We start from the raw sequence: 17,179 nt of genomic DNA on the forward strand, positions 1-17,179 counted from the left end.
TGCTGCTTAGCTACAATATATTGATCACACTATGAAGCATTATATTTTTTTAAAACCAATGTATTTGATATCTATTGTTATTATTTTTTATATAATACAAAGCGATAAATATTAATAATAAATTTAACTATTTAGTTCCCGAAATCTGAAATATTGACTGGTATGGATTGAAGAAAGAATCTGATACATTAATAGGGTGTATGGTATTTGATTTAGGGGTAAATAACATTTACTACAAACATATATTTTTGTTATTACCGTTGGTATTTAAAAGTAATCCTAAAAGGTATGGAAACAAAAATGAAGGAATATTATTTAGTATTAGTATTTTTTAATTTTAAAATAAAAAATATCTGTAGTTTGTAAATATTTATTTTCACATCTATTTTTGTAACTAAAAATTAGGAAGGAAAATTCGTTCATTGAAAATTCCGATAAATTTAAGGAAAACAGCAATTTCTAAAATGCAATTTTAATATCATAGTTATTCTTGCTTTTTACGATCCTTTATTAAACACTGATTAATTTTTAATTAATAATCTGATCGAGGATCAATTTCATTTTCAATACCTCAATACCTTACAATCCATTTTGTATATTTTTGTTTACTAATAAACGTAATCTATTTATAATTTATTGTGTATTCATTCATAAAAGTGTATATTTTTATGCATATTCTTACAAAAATAATAATTATGTTAACAATTCACACTTTATTATAAATGTAGATATAACACTTTGTCGTTATTATCATTCTATGTATATCACATCTCTTTGCTATCATATTTTAATCATTATTTACACATACAAAACCATTATACAATAACTAATCGACTAACTTAAAAATTTAATAAATAAACTATCAAATAATAATACTGTGCATTTTATAATCTTTTTAGGCAGACTGTAGCAGTTTGTGAATCAGGAGCTTTGCTGAACGGTTCCCAACCACTATGCGTTGTATAATGATTCAGTTGATATTCCATCAAAATTTCATATCCCATTACATCAGTGGCGAGTTGCTAAAAAGCATATTGTTTAATATGTAACATATAATATAAACATAAGATATAAATATTTACCTGCGTTAACGGACTTGTGTTTGTTGTGAATATGTATTGGAATCCCTTCCTTTTAGCAATGCTTACAATCTCTTCTTCCATGAAATGAATCACAGATACATTTTCCTGTGTGCTTAACTCAGAATGTGTAGCCATCATGAAGGAATGTATTATTTTTCCAATCTCCATTGGTAAGTGTAAATCCCTTGAATCGTATATAAGTAATATAATAATATTAAAAAAATCAATCAATAATTATTAATTATATAATTACCTCATTGGCTTTTCAAGATATTCAAGAAATTCAAATATTGTCATAAGACCACTTTCAATCATTACTTCAGGTTCATCTCTCAAGTCAAAGTTTAAAGCAACTCCGACTAATTTACCGCTTGATTGAGATTTCACTACAAAACTAAATCCTTTCTCAATCACCAAACTCCAGACCTTTTCTAAGAGATCGAAATAGTCTTGTTCTTTAATATAGGCTTTCAATAACTGTTCCAACTCTGCTTTTTCATAAAAACTCGATACAATCATTCTGTAAATCGTATATAATATATATATAAAAAATATATCTAAAGATATTATTTTAATTCTATCGCATACTTTAAACACTCTTCTTTATGAACATCGTTCAAACTCTCCGAAGAGTATTCCTTTGATGTCATTCCATCCAAGAGATTGTATATATCGTTTGATCCATTGCTTATTCTATCGAGAACTTCACCTAAGTTCTTAGCTGTGATGAAATCTGTTATGCCTAAAATTATATTAAATACGTTTTGTAATCTTGATGAGTAATTTCATATACAAATTATTTACCTATTATATAGCCTTGTTCTCGGAGTTGAGAAATTGTGTAGATGGAGTTCAAAGAATTTCCTCCTAGCTCATAATAGTTTGATGTAAGTGATAATGTGTGTCTAGCTGATCTTCCAATGATAGATCCAACTGTTTCAAAGAGCACTTCAGCAGCTTTCATCTTCAATGGTGTAACTCCAGAGTAGTCAATGTCCAATGTTATTTCAGTATCATCTAATTTATATAAGGACATTATTTATTAAACGTGTATTTATATGATACGCTATAGATTAACTCACCGTTATTATTTGTGTTTTCATACATTTTCAATAGAGCTTGTCTATCAACTTTACCATTCACTAATAATGGAATAGTGTCCAAGAAAATTACCTAAATTTATTAATATGATTATTAATTTATTAATACATTATATATTTAATATGATAAGAAGTATGTTAATTACTTGTGGAATCATATAAGCCGCAAGTTGTTCTTGAAGCTCTCGTTCAATTTTTAAACCGGTAACATTCTTACCAGGTTCGGATGTAACAAACGCTAAGAGTGCTTGATCCATTTCACCAGGCTTGTAACACAGTACAACGCCTATAATAATACATAATTTAAAGCAATCTCGTTACAAATATATATCATATATCTATTAGTATACCTTTCTCTACGCCTTCTGTAGATAAAACTGCCTTTTCAACCTCGGCAAGATCTACACGGTGTCCCCTAATCTTGATTTGAGAATCGGTTCTGCCTTCGTAGAATATGGTATCGTTTTCTATTTTCGCAAAGTCTCCAGTACGATAGAGTCTCGAATATGCTGTAATGATGTGAGATATGAGATAAAAATCCTTAACACATTTAGTAAATCATGTAACTATGTAATTACCTGGATCTTTAGACATTGTGTTCAATATAAATCTGTCTGGATCACGTCCGTTCACATAACCAGCAGCCAAATTACAACCACTGACCCACAATTCACCAGTATTGCCCATCGGCACTGGTGTCAAGTATTCATCTAGTAAATAGATTATGGTATTATCGATAGGTATGCCTAAAAATAATTATAAATTACAATATAAGAATTGAATGATATAATAGTATGAGAGTTGTACAAAAGAAATGTGAATGTATACAATATATTTTTTAATTAGTAATTTGCTTTATAAACTAACATAAATGAAATAAGGATAGAGTAATTGTATCATAAGTTGAAGACTCAAATTTTAGTTTAGAGAGCAGATAAGAGTATATTTGATACAAAGATCAAATTAACATTGCTGCAGTGGATGTAGTAGTAGTAAACATTCTCTTCTTTTCATATGAGTATTCTCTTTGTTTTGCACAATGATTTTAATTTATTTTAGTATTATATTTAATTGACATGGCTCTGATGTAGAAGAATAAACGATTAGTCTCAAGTTCTCCTAATTGTTTTTTATGGTGTTACTCATGTAATTTTCTATTAAAAAAATTGCTAAATAGTTCAAAATTACAGGCAATCATATATGACCTGTTCCTTTTATGTGAAATATTGATACATGTGATTCATGAAGATAGTTTTTTACCTTATCTAGCTCACTATTATAATTTATACACAATGTTATGTTAAAAAATTAATACAATTCTTGATTAGAAACAAAATATTCTTTTCACTTTTTGTTGCAATACTTATGAATTACTTTTATATACTTACCAATTGGTATTTTATCTAAGTTTAATAAAGACTCTTCACTGGTTAGCGAACAATATGTGACATCTCCCATGATTTCCGTGCTTCCGTAAAAGTTACACAAAATGTATCCTTTATTCGACGAGAAATGTTTGAAAAATTCTCTAGCCAACGAAACGGTTAAAGGCTCTCCTGAACTAATCCATAGTTTAAGGCTGCTTAAAACCTCTTTATCGTCGCTTAATGATAAATACATAAGTAGTGAACGCAGTAAAGATGGAACTAAAACTAAACGTTCGACTTTATATTTGTGTAACTCTTCGGCCAACTTTTGTGGATCTCTTGTGATGTTCTTTGGTATGACCAAGATGGTCAAAGAGTTTATTAACGGTCCCCATATTTCACAAACTGAATCGACAAATGTAAGAGCCGTTTTAAAGACGCAGACTCTTTCAGTCGGAGAATAAGGAAATTCATCAAATTGCCATTGTAATCGGTTTAGTATTATATCAAACGGTAAACGAACACCTAAAAAATTATAATATAATTAAATCATTAGCATAAAACTCATTATTTGATATTATGTACCTTTAGGTATGCCTGTACTGCCCGACGTGTACAAAACGATGGCTAAATTTTCAGTTTTTTGAGTCAAACTGTTAATCTCTGGTATGTTTTCTATTGAATTGCTGATACTCTCTTCCATCAACGTAGAATATGCAATAGCGTGAGATCCTTCGAAGTATTCTGTCTTAGCTATACAAACATGATATTAAAATAAAATATTTTTTCAATTTAACGTAGAGAAAGTTGAAGATATTTACTTAATTCGTCATGAACGACAATCACCGGCTTGGATTCTTTCAAAATATGTTTGATTCTTTGCTCAGGGAAAGTTGGATCCAATGGTAGATAAGCAGCACCACATTTCCATATTGCAAGCAATGTAATCAAAAGTCTGTCAAAATAGAATATGATTAATCAGTTCAGATTTTTTTAAAATCACGTATCAGTTACCATTGGTTTTAATCAAATTAATAATTTCTTATTATTATTTGAGAATTGCAGTTTTCTTTCATTGCAATTCAATATAAGTAAGTTTGATTAAGATAGATAGTGAGAACTTTTGCATTGTGATTAAAGATGTAAAATAGGGTATACATGTAGTACTGTATTTTGATTCTTATAAATAATTGTTTTAATTAATTTTATTAAACAGGATGATTATAAAGTGAAATTAGATCTAACATTTTTGATAGATTAATTGTTCTTACCTGTCACTAGGTAATATTGAAACTGCAATTATGTAATCTCCATCGCTGTTCACTGATTGTTGGTTTTCCATTATATGCTTCAAAATCGATCTGGCCAGTTTGTTAGCCGTGGCGTTTAGTTCGCCATATGTCAAATTTCTTTTAACGTTATTTTCTGTAATATATGTCATATAAACCGTTAGAAATGAATCATGTGTATAATATGTTTTAATGAAAAATGAACTTGCCTTTGAATATAACAGCCAACTTGTCATAACCGTTACTCTCTTGAAGGTTCTGCTCAAACATATGATGGATCTTTCTCTTTTCCAAATTTTTCTTTCTTCCGTTCATTGCAGACATGGTGGGTAGCGTACCCATTTTCGAATCGCTCCACTGTTAAAATTAAAATATGAATTGATTTATTTTCATTAAATATGTTGTTGAAATAGATAATTTAATAAAATAATAATATATGATAATTAATTGATTATGAAATGATATTATTCAGCTGATTACTATGAAAGATTCTGTCAAAGGATTACTTGAACGTGTTTTCCTGGTAAATCTCTAAAAAATCCCTCATTTAATAAAATTTTATCTTAAGAAAGAATTCAACAGTTTGTAATTACCAGAAGAGAAAAAGTACGGTACCAAATCTCGCGTCGAAAAGAAATAAAAACGCACGAATATAACACATAGAGTCGTAAAAGGCAGATATAAAGGAACCGGCTCTAGAACCCAAAATTAGTTCGCCCTACTCGTTTTTAAGTTTTATTATCCATATCACCGTTATTTATAACCTTTTTTATTTATTGGTTTTTATACCATTCGTAAGGACTTGTCGAGTAGTTTGGTCGAAATAATTATCCATTCTTTTTTTAATCATAAATATCCAACCACAGTTTAGTTTTTAGTGTATGTGGTTAATTTACAATGACAGTTTCCTGATTTTTTTAAAAAATTATACGTTTTTATAGAGCATAATTGATGAACATATCTTTAAAAAATATCAAAACTAGCAACAACAAAAAAATATTGTGCTTTTTTTATGAACAGAAAAAAGTGATAATGGTTTACTAAAGATTTTATTATATAAAATTATTTTTGGAGTATCTCGGAGCGTAGAGTAGAAATATAGTTTGCTTAAAGCCTATATAAGCTGACAAATTGCAAAAAAAAATATTTTATTTGATAGCAATTGGACTATTTAATAAAAACTTTTATTATCCTTCACATAAAACATTCACATTCGTGATGTATTTATTGTCTAAAGTAATTGATTATATTTTATTGCATGTCTGTACCATGGTAATTTTTTATCGTATCATTTTTGTAAACAATGTTGGCCTTCGTGCGTCCATTGTCTTTTTGAACCAAATCACCCAACTCTTGCACGTCTGTCCACATTGAGCAATCGTCGAGCAATCTGGATAATATGCCAAGAAGCGAAAGGAGGTTCGGAACGTTGAACCTATGCCAATGAGCAATTTTTCAGCTTTTCGAGGCCTCCTTACGTGCCTCGCGAATCTTTGCGAGATGTGACTTTTTCCGGTGTTCCATCGTAATTGAACTTGCGAGCAAGGTCTTCAACTTTCCAAAGTCCACCTGGTTATTCTCGACCGTGAAATGTGCAAAAAGAGTTCGACGAAAGCGAGAAAATCCTTGGTAAAGGACAAAGGACAAGAATTCCATGAGTTTACTACCAGCCTCGAGGCAACCGCTATCTTTGCTTTAAATAATAATCAGATCAGATTTTTTTGATATAACATTTGGGAAGGTCGTGTTATACTTATTTTTTGTATATGTACATTCACAAAAAAATCGGTGCAAAATAATCAATCAATGCCTTAGGCTAAATTGTAATTCGGTGTAAATATTTAGTAACGAAGTTCAATTGATAATTATTCATGATTAAAAATGGCTATCGAATTTAACATGCGTTATGTATTTAGGTTAGCTATTTTTAAATGGGTAACTTTACAGAACATTATAGTGAAATTTAATGTTTGTATCAGAATCAAGATTTTTTCTCCCAACATGAACAATACGTTATTTTCTACTGATGGAATGGATAAAATAAATCTTTCTTAAGGTTCTATGGAATAAAGTATCACGAACAAATATGTTTTTGTACAGTATTCGCTTAAATCAAATGATAAGATATATTGCCTTGAAAAACTATTTTTTAACCATTGTTTTTCTTAATAAAGCTAATATAATGGCTCTGAAACATTAATGCCCGATTGCAGGATTAAATCCTCATATATCTTTGCAAGAACAACGTGTCTGTAACATCGTGGGCCAATCAATTTTTGCAAGGATGGATTGGGATTTCTTCGACGAAAAGAAAAGAAAAGATTTATATATCGCAAAAGAACAGCGTTAACATGAAAAGATTTGTATTGGGAGTGTTGAAAAAAAGAATAGCTAGAAGATCGATCCTCAATAAACACACATCAAAGGTAGGGAATATAATCATATAACCAGAATACTCATGGGAGCGATGATTGCCATAGCTTATGTAATATATTTTAAGTGACTGATTTGATTAAAATTACAAATGACACATAATTGAGTCAGCGGCTCTAAACACTAGTTTTATTATACAAATGCTAAACAAGCTTAAATAGTCGATTATATAATCAGTTTGATACAGCAGTTGTTAATAATAAAGTAATGTTAATGATATCTACCTTGCCTATGGTTTTAGTGTACGAGTTTCAGTACGTTTCATTTTTTTCCTATAAAATTTAGAAGAGAAGCTTACAAAGTTATTGGAATTTTGTTCTGATTGCACAAAATGCATTTTCAGCACTCGAAGACAATAATTCACAAAGAGCATTTTTTTGTACAAATAGACCTCACAAATTATTCAAGTTTTAATGAGTTCACATAATATGAAAACCATTTAATGTCTTAAAGACGATAATTGCAGTAATTGACCTAAAACTGCATTTAACAAAGAAAATAATGCTGTTGCGGAAAAAAATAATTATTGATGATATAATAAATGTGTTTTATAGATTTGCGATATGACTAATGAGGTTTTAGACATGTTTATTCGAGATCAAATAAAGATCTCCTACATTAATTCCGATATAAAAAAAAACAAGCTGAAGCGATACTTTTTATTGTATTTTCGAATAATAAAGAGATATTTATTGTAAAATATCTTCCAAAATGGAGTACAATAAATGCTAAATACTATTCCATTCTCTTTTGGAATATCCGCGATGGGAATTACTACCACATCTACATCATATCCTTATTTGTAGAAATAAAAGATCACTACAGGGCTATCATTTCCAGAAAAAAATGACGAATTAGTGAATGAAGAGTAGTAGTAGTTTTCTTATGTAAACGTTCGGTGATTAATATAAAAAAATGTATTATTAATTTTTAAGAAATATGAACGAGTGAGAAAAATACTGCAAGTTCCTAGAACTTTGTATACATTCGTCTATAACGGACACTTGTATTATCATTTAACATAAGGAAAATCATTATAAAACACTATCTAGAATATATGTATGTATTTTTATATGTATTAAACCTTATAGTAATTATATGTTTAGGTGTTATTACCCTTCATATGAAATTTTATAATAATGTCTAAAATTCCAAGTAGCATTACTACATTCTTAAACATAGTTTTACCATTTCTAGTACAAGAATAGTTGCACTGTCTAAATTAGATATTTTTATCTTTGCTTAATTCAGTTTTCAGTACTATAAAAAAATCTTGTTAAATAATTAGGTTTAATATAAAAAATGCAATCCACCCATTTTTAACATTATAGTTAAAAGAAATCCACCACTGAAATTATTGAGAAATTAACATAAATAACACAGTCTTTGCACAAATTATGATCTTGACGCACTGCTCCAACTAGAAATACTAGTTCTGCATAAAAGCTGCCAGATTCCCTTTACGGTGCTTTAATAAATTGTGCAACGTCAATAGAATAATTTTCACGCAGTTTATTGATACGATTCTATGAGTATTATAATATTTATGATAAAAGTTGTAAGTTAATTTTTTTGATTGAATGTTTATTGCGAGACTGCTCCGTTTATAACAACTACGACTAGTCCAATCGAGAAATTGTTTATAACATTAATGCTGATTGCTCGGACACGAGTAGATAAGTGATCATATCCCGAGGATCATTTTGTCTTATTGCATACTCGAGTCGAAGGGTTCACACAAAGAATATCAGAGAGGAGCAATCGCCAATAAGGCGGATTCGCTTCCGTAGATACGTAATTAGCGATTATGAATATATATTCATATAATATTAAAATGCAAGCGTTGTCCGTTTTGTAACGATTTTCCACTCGAGTGATTTCTTTTCGTAGAATTTTCCGCCGATGAAAAGTTTGCGTTGTGAAAAAGCGAACGTATCGTTTGCTTCGGCAGTTTGGGAAGCGTACAATTAACGAGATGGGAAGTTGCATTTCTGAGCAGACAAGGCTATGCAAGAATAACGTTGCGCCATTATTGCAGTTGGCCATTTTCCTACATTTCGCCATTCGAAAAAGTAAGTTAATTGACGCGAAATTATCTAGTTCCTAGTGCGCAACTGAGCACCAAAAATATATGCAGAGTATTTATTCTAGAACGATTTTATATGTTTGATTTACTTATGAATCTAATAATACTATTTATTTTAAATATTTACCGATATTAAAAAAAAATATTGATTTCCAATTGTTCTTAATAAACAATACTATTTATCTAATACTGTATTTTTTGTGGTGTCCTATATGAGCTAAATTTTTACTAAATATGTACGACCTAGCTCGATTTTAATTAATCATCCCGATCTGTGAGATTAGGAAAATAAAAGAAAACCCAATCTTTGATGATCATAAGTTTAAATATAAAATAATCAATAAGTTAGATTTTCCAGACACAATGGAAAATGAAGAACAGCTGGATTCATATTTATTTATTTTAAAACTTCCGTTGCAACATGACAGGCATTTAGTCCAATGCGTTACAACGAGTTTACTTAGTAAGTAATAAGACACCAGACTGAAATCAGTAATATTTATAATATTAATTATAAACTATTATTACAGCTTTCAATCAATATCTGTACCTATGCACGTCTAGATCAATTTATTTTAAATATTTTTCACACGATATTCATCCGTGAGATAAAAAAAATCTAGGATTTTTCTATATTTATCAGATCTTGCCTCAACTGACTACCACTTTTTTTGGAATTTGAATAACTTTTTCATAGGAAAATAATTTAATTCCGACAATGCTATAAAACAAGCCTTCAAGATTTAATTGACTGAACAAGCTACCGCTGAAATAGCAAAAGTGTATTAACAATATGGGTGCATACTTTGACGAATCCTTGTATTTATAAAAAACTAACAAACTTTGATTTTTTTCTCTACAAATTTCATATTTGTTGACCTGATACAAAGAGTTAAGACACAACTGAGTTTTTAGAGTTAGTAGATTTTTGGTGTTTATAGAAATTTAAAATTAAAAATATTTTACTACATACTACAAATACTTTATGAATAGTTGGACTAATATTCGAACACCAAATTGTTAAGAAATAGGCTAATATATTCGGTACTTGAACATAATAATTAAACTCTCTAGCAATTGTATCGAATTTTAACCAAAACTAAGCGTTCTAGTGAAAAAATCTACGTTCCTTTAAATAATATAATAACTATGAAATATTTTTTGCCAACTTCTGAAACAGATTTTTTAATTTTTTTCTCTCTTTTAAAAAAATATGTTTATAACATAAAGCACAACATTTAATAAGAAATGTTCAAATTAATTACATAGGAATTCTGAATCATATTAAGACACAATCAATAATATTAATACAATTAAATATTATTTTATAGGAGACATTTGAGAGTAAAACAAAATGTAAGTAAACTCTGCGTGCAATTTTACATACATTAAGATATTGTTGTACAATAAAACATTAATCAATGTTAAAATTTCCAACGTCAATTTATATACAGGCGACTGATTAAAATTCATATTCTACCATGTCAAAAATATTTAATACATTCAGTCTTGAGTAACTTGAGTCGAATTGTGTAACGCAAATGTTTGCACTCATTTCGTTTCTCAATGAATGTCTACAAATTACAAACAAAAAAAATCGGATAATAAAACGCGAGTAATGTCGTTATGTGTTTTTACTTTCATCATCATTAGCCATAACATAACATAGCGTATTAACTGTCAATTTTTATTTAGTTCTTAATAAACAATGAACCTGACTTCTGATTTTTAATGAAATCAGTGCGTATTAATAAAATACTGGTTTATATTGATGAATGATTTGTGCACTCGAGCATTAAAAATAATAAAAAGCAATGCGCATAATTAAAAAAATAATTAAAACTATTGGATTCAATTAAGTCGATTTGCACTAGTATATTTTATTACTGGTAAATATTAAACATCTCCTTTAATTTGTGTTAAAACATTTCATTTATATTATATTTATAATTCTATTCTATTCGTTTTACGTGAAAATTTGTGTACCTTAGCGTTTAATTCACTATCCTTAAACGAGTAAACGAGGAAAAGGATTATAAATAAATTTGTCTACTAGATGACAAAAAGTTCAACTATGTGATAATATAATATAATATTGAATAAATTATGTACAGCGCAATTTGTACAAATACGCAAAAAAATTTTTTTAAGATTTTATAAAAAATGTTTTCAAATAATGTAATATTTGAAAATTTAATTATAATATATATACCTTCGATTATAAGGAAAGTTTATTTTTAATAAAATTTTATTAAAAAAAAAATTATTTTAATGTTAATTTGAAATTATTTTTTTAATAAATAATATCTACAATTGTGGGTATTTTTTTAATTTTTAAATCCCTTTAAGATTAGAAAAAATATTTGAAATTAAAAACCACTGATATTTGTGATAAAAAAATAGAAGATTATTTTGTTATTTTTTATTTATTTATTTTTTGCACATATTAATAATAAATAATCAAAATATTAATAAATTTGCTTGTAATACACAATATTATTGTATTTTTATTACCTAAACTTTTATGAGTCTTCTCAATTCCTTGCAATTAATTTATAGGCTAAAGAGTTTAACTTAAAAAAATTATAATTGTCACTAGAAATTTTTTTAATCACATTGCCTAAGGATTGTATTAAACATTTATTATACAATCATGTAGTTCATAATGTTAAGATTGTCAAGCTTATAACTCAAAATATTAAAATTCTTTTTCATGAGAAACATATATGTATATATCCAGCTCTCACATTAATTTTAAAATTACTTTATATGCTTATCTCTTTTGATAACAATTGTTTAGGAAATCAATTATTTTTTATAAATAACCCTTGGTAAATAACTGGCAAAACCAATAAAATATTGTTTTGCTCAATGGTTAATTTACAAAACATCACTTTTAAATCACGATCACGAGTCACGTATAAAATAATCACAAATTCAGCACTAGCTGAAAAAGAAAAACTGGTACTAACCGAAACTGAACTTTGGCGATGCGCGGCCTTTGCTCGACTACCGTTTTAACGACCGGTTAGCACTGACTGAACGAATCTTGACCAGTGAATGTTGTCAGTTGAACCGAGTGCAGCTTATTTATAGATTTTGAAAGCATCCGCAGTCGCGAAACCTCAGAGTGAGGTCCCATCCTGGAGACACCTAGTGAACTACTATGGGAAAAGGTATCGAAAGTCTTTTCCGATCGCGTTCGTAGTATTATATTCACCTGAAACTTGTGCCCCTTATCGCCACGGCTGTAATGGTCAGTTATTAAAGGTATACACGTGACTGGTTTATTGCCGTTCAAATCAGCATAATCAACATATTTTTAATCGAATTTACTTGTTATCAAGTAATGTTTTTTTCTTAGTTTTTTATTGTTTATTTAGATTAGATTGAGGTTATCAATGGTATACTGTATGCAGTGGTATAGAATGCTATGATCCGGACTGTTATATATTTTTACAGGTATTCTAACCATTGGAAAAATAACAAAGAAAAACAAAACAATATAATACAGTAAAATTGTTTTTGTTATTTATAAATAATTTTAAAAAGTAATATATGTATGCTTGTTTATAATATGTATATTATAAAATAACAGTCTGTTTAAATTCCGATTGATTTATATTATTCGGAAAAATAATATTGTTGTACTAAATGAAATGAAACAGTGTTATTATAATATAAATATATCTACATACTATCAACATCAAAATTAGGTAATCATGTTTTTTTAATTAAAGTTGTAAAGAAACAGACAATTTCGCTTTTACCGTTGATACCTGAGTAAGCTTTTTATTAAATTCGTATTAAAAAAATTGTGCAAAAAATTAGGTCGTAAAATTTGAAGAATTCATAAGAAATTCATTAAAAACATTTGTGATGTGGTAGGCGATTTATTATATATCCGTAAAAGTCAAAGTAAGTTTAAAAAACCTAGGAAAGAATAGAATAGGATGTGGGAAATACCAGCAAAGATAGACGATGATGTCCTGGCTGTAGAAATGAAAGCAAATCCTACTTAAGCTATCCATCAGCACCCCAAAAAACTAAGCCAGTCCGTTTTAACAGTGCATAGACACATTAAAAAGATTGGAAAAGCTTAGAGACAAGGTTTATGGGTATCACACAAATTGAGCAAAGAAAACAAGACAACACGTATCTACATATTCCAAAAACTTCTAGATCTTGAAGCTGGTCGCTTTTTCTCAATTATTTCATACCCGGAGAAAAAAAATGAGTGTTGTACGACAAAATTTTCTAGTGCCAATTAGTGCAATAAAATTTGTCCGAGGAATATATGAAAAGTATTTTTTCAATCAAGGACGAAGCCTCCAATGAATCCAAAAGAGTTAATTAAATTTTCTGTGACAACAGCAACAAAATTTTCCAAAAATAAACAGAAAATAGAATTACCAGATTATACAACAAATTGTCAGACTTTAAAATATAATGTTTTTATTGTAAACAAAATTTAATACATAAACTTAAAGAAGCGGTGTTAGTGTCCAAATATATTTGGACATATGGAAATTTTAATCTTATCACATATTCATTTTAATTTAAAGCCGAAGTGACGCAATAAAATTATATTTTTATTATTATGTAGCGTAGGTAGTGATTGAAGTAATTAACTTTTATGGTTTTATTTTTATTTTTGTAAAAGCCATAAAGATTGCACGGGTAGTAAAGATATCCAAAATATTTTTTTCTATGGACTTGGAAATCTTGGAAAATATCGAGAAGCCTGTAAGAGCAATCTCATTGCTCTCCATCGATATTCTTTCAATGTATCACTTAAAACTTCATTGTTTCTTAATTCGTGGAAATGTATGAAAAGCCCACAGATCAACAAAAATGATGAAAAATTATGTAGCAGTTTTTTAGAAGTGTTGGAATACAATTAATTATTATCGACTGAAGGTGTATTCAATGATGCATTTTTTAAGTTTGCCGAGGGGGTGGTGTCGACAATCATTCGATGATCGATGATTTTCGGTTGCGGGCTCTAGAATGCCCTAAAAATTCTCGATTGCATCAGATTCGATCGATTGTACCAGTTTTTGAAATAGCATGCCAGATGTAATGATGTATAGGCGACGGCCATGAGGAGCTGGAACAGTATTATTATTTTTTTATTTAAAAAAAATAATTTCGTTCTAATTTGTAATAATAATATGTGCGGTAAAGTTTATTTATATGTATGTACATGTATTGTAGTATATGCATGTATATTAAATGTTTTTGTGTAAAGGTCAAGGTCAGACTACCAAAATATGAATAAATAAAGATATTAAGAAAAATAAACTTTTTCATTATTAGAGAATAAATCTTAGGTTACGTTTTTCAATAGCATTCATGCTTCAATAGCGAGCCATATTACAATTTTAATTATCCATATTGAAACACTTTTCAGTAGATATAAAAAAAGGCTTTTTATCGACAAAACAATTACATTTGTAAATATACATTAAAAACAGTTTCGTTTAATATTTTTGCAATTTTTAGTATGAAAGTCAGTAATAATATAATGGATATTTATGATTGATTTTATGTGAGATGTCATAAGTTCAGTATTCACGATTTGATAAAGAAATCTATTTTACAATAGCTGCTAAAAATATAGATCGTTATCAAAGAGACATTCTCTAATAGCAGAAATAAAAATATTTATAAATGATTATATTTCATTAACTGTTTATATTTAATATAAAGTACCGTTACTCATTTTAGCCTTTAATAGAAAGGTTTTGTTTTGTATCTAGTAATAGTTATGAAAACATATAAATTAGTTATATGTTGCCAAATGCTTTATTTCTTTAATGTATAAATTAATTGCTTATTGTATTTAAATTCATTAAAAACTGACGTGAAATACTGTAATAAAGTATATAGATATGTATAACAAGGTAAACCAGTGCAATTTTCAATGTGCATGCTAGAGCTCCTCCCATGGGAGATAAGGAATGTATAATATTTTACTATATAGATTTATAATTTTATTATTAACAAAATTGCATAAGGAAGTATAATAATAAGATTTAAATAATTAACACCTTAAATATATGAATAATTTTTAATAAAGACCTAATTAATAGTGTGTTAAATTAATTTATAGATAAGTATACAATAGTTTACCAAGTGGAGATTTCCTCAAACATCTAAAGAAGGTCATTATGACTGCTCTGAAATTTACTTTATTGTCATTTTCTGGTTTTTTTTTTGCATAAGTTAATCTAAAAAATAACCTTCCCAATGATTGGTTTCCATTATCAGGTCAAGATCTTTATGACTTGAACGAAATTTTTACCAAGTATCAAATTAAAGTTTATTATTGTAATGTATTTGCATTGCATTATGCTACAAAACGGTTACTGTTTAATTAATTAACATGCATACTGTTCTTTTATGACACTTAAAGCTGTCAATAACTTAATAACAAGTATTAAATAGTAACGAAGATATGATTTATTTTATAACTGTTTTAATATAAAAATAATTCATGCGATTTGAATACTTTCTATTAACAATTCAATGGAATTCAGAACTAATCAATAATTAAATAAATAATCTATATTTTGAATATTATTATATTAGACCTTCAAAGATTGTTTAATTAATTTTATTTCAGCAAACTTATGAAAAGGGCATTTTAATTAACCTAATTACTATCATCGTTTCTATATTATATAAAACACACAACATAGATAAATAGATTAATTATTGTATTTTTCTCGAAAGAGAGATGATTATATTTTGATTGTAGTGTATTTGTCAGATAATCTGTAATCTCAGTGGTTTATAAGATATTTAAAAAGTCAAACTGATTTGTGATACTTATTTTTAATTATTATGTAAGTGAAATATAAATATATTACACTGAAATCAATCAACTTTCTTGGGTTTCGTCCTGCCCGTTCCACTGTTACTAATCTTCTGTCGTTCACCAAAACGGTGACAACTTCTCTCGATGCCGGAATTCAAGTAGACGTCGTGTATACAGATTTTGAGAAAGCCTTTGACAAAGTTTGTCATACGTTATAATTAAAAAAATTGTCGAACCTCGGTTGCTCAGATAATTTAACTCGGTTATTTTCGAGTTATTTAAGCAATCGTAGACAGTTTGTAACCTATGGTGGCCGATTGTCAAAAGAATATTTTACCCCTTCGGGGGTTCCTCAAGGATCCAATCTGGGACCTCTGCTTTTTGTATTATTTATTAATGACATAAATACAGCAATTAAAAATTCAAGTTTTCTTCTGTACGCAGATGATTTAAAATTATATAAATGCATTCGATCTGTTGCGGACTCCTTCTCTCTACAAAGGGATTTAGACTCTCTGTGGAGATGGGCTTCCGTTAACCGTCTGCCCTTAAGTGTCGGAAAGTGCCATACTGTGTCATTTTCTCGATCCCGTTCGCCATCAGCTTTTTTCTACCATCTCGGCGGTAACATTTTGACTAGAGAAACTTCCATTAAAGATCTTGGAATCACTTTCGAGAGCAAATGGAGGTTCTCTCTACACATACACGACGTCTGTGATAAATCTTCCAAGATGCTCGGCTTTGTTATGAGGAATGCCTTTCACTTTGACGATCCGTCAGTTATTCGCATCCTCTATGACACCTTAGTTCGTAGCATTCTTGAATCGGGATCTATAATCTGGAATCCCCGAATAGCCAAATATTCCCTTTTAGTAGAAAAAATTCAAAAAAGGTATTTAAGATACCTTTACAAAAGGACATTTGGTTATTATCCGTTCTTATATCCCAGCGCCTTTCTTTTAGGAGCGTTGGGATATGATTCGCTGAATTCTCGCAGAA

General features: G+C 28.7%; 1 protein-coding gene across 1 annotated transcript; it reads right to left on the bottom strand.

Annotated features, from left to right (window-relative positions):
- Positions 1-356: 356 nt before the first annotated feature.
- On the bottom strand, positions 357-12,437 carry e (nonribosomal peptide synthetase ebony). Its single transcript, XM_088199264.1, has 15 exons — positions 12,330-12,437; positions 5,048-5,195; positions 4,821-4,974; positions 4,371-4,504; positions 4,135-4,302; positions 3,571-4,074; positions 2,761-2,928; positions 2,533-2,691; positions 2,329-2,468; positions 2,165-2,255; positions 1,887-2,099; positions 1,671-1,824; positions 1,336-1,602; positions 1,083-1,266; positions 357-1,022 (listed from the first exon to the last, which is right to left on the bottom strand). Exons 2-15 carry the CDS (start codon positions 5,178-5,180, stop codon positions 885-887), a joined length of 2,607 nt encoding a protein of 868 aa, XP_088055390.1. The 5' UTR covers positions 5,181-5,195; positions 12,330-12,437; the 3' UTR covers positions 357-884.
- Between the last annotated feature and the right edge of the window lie 4,742 nt (positions 12,438-17,179).

This window comes from Plectrocnemia conspersa, unplaced genomic scaffold (assembly GCF_051122295.1).
Source record: "Plectrocnemia conspersa isolate PC_06_02 unplaced genomic scaffold, ASM5112229v1 ptg000012l, whole genome shotgun sequence".
Taxonomy (NCBI): domain Eukaryota; kingdom Metazoa; phylum Arthropoda; class Insecta; order Trichoptera; family Polycentropodidae; genus Plectrocnemia; species Plectrocnemia conspersa.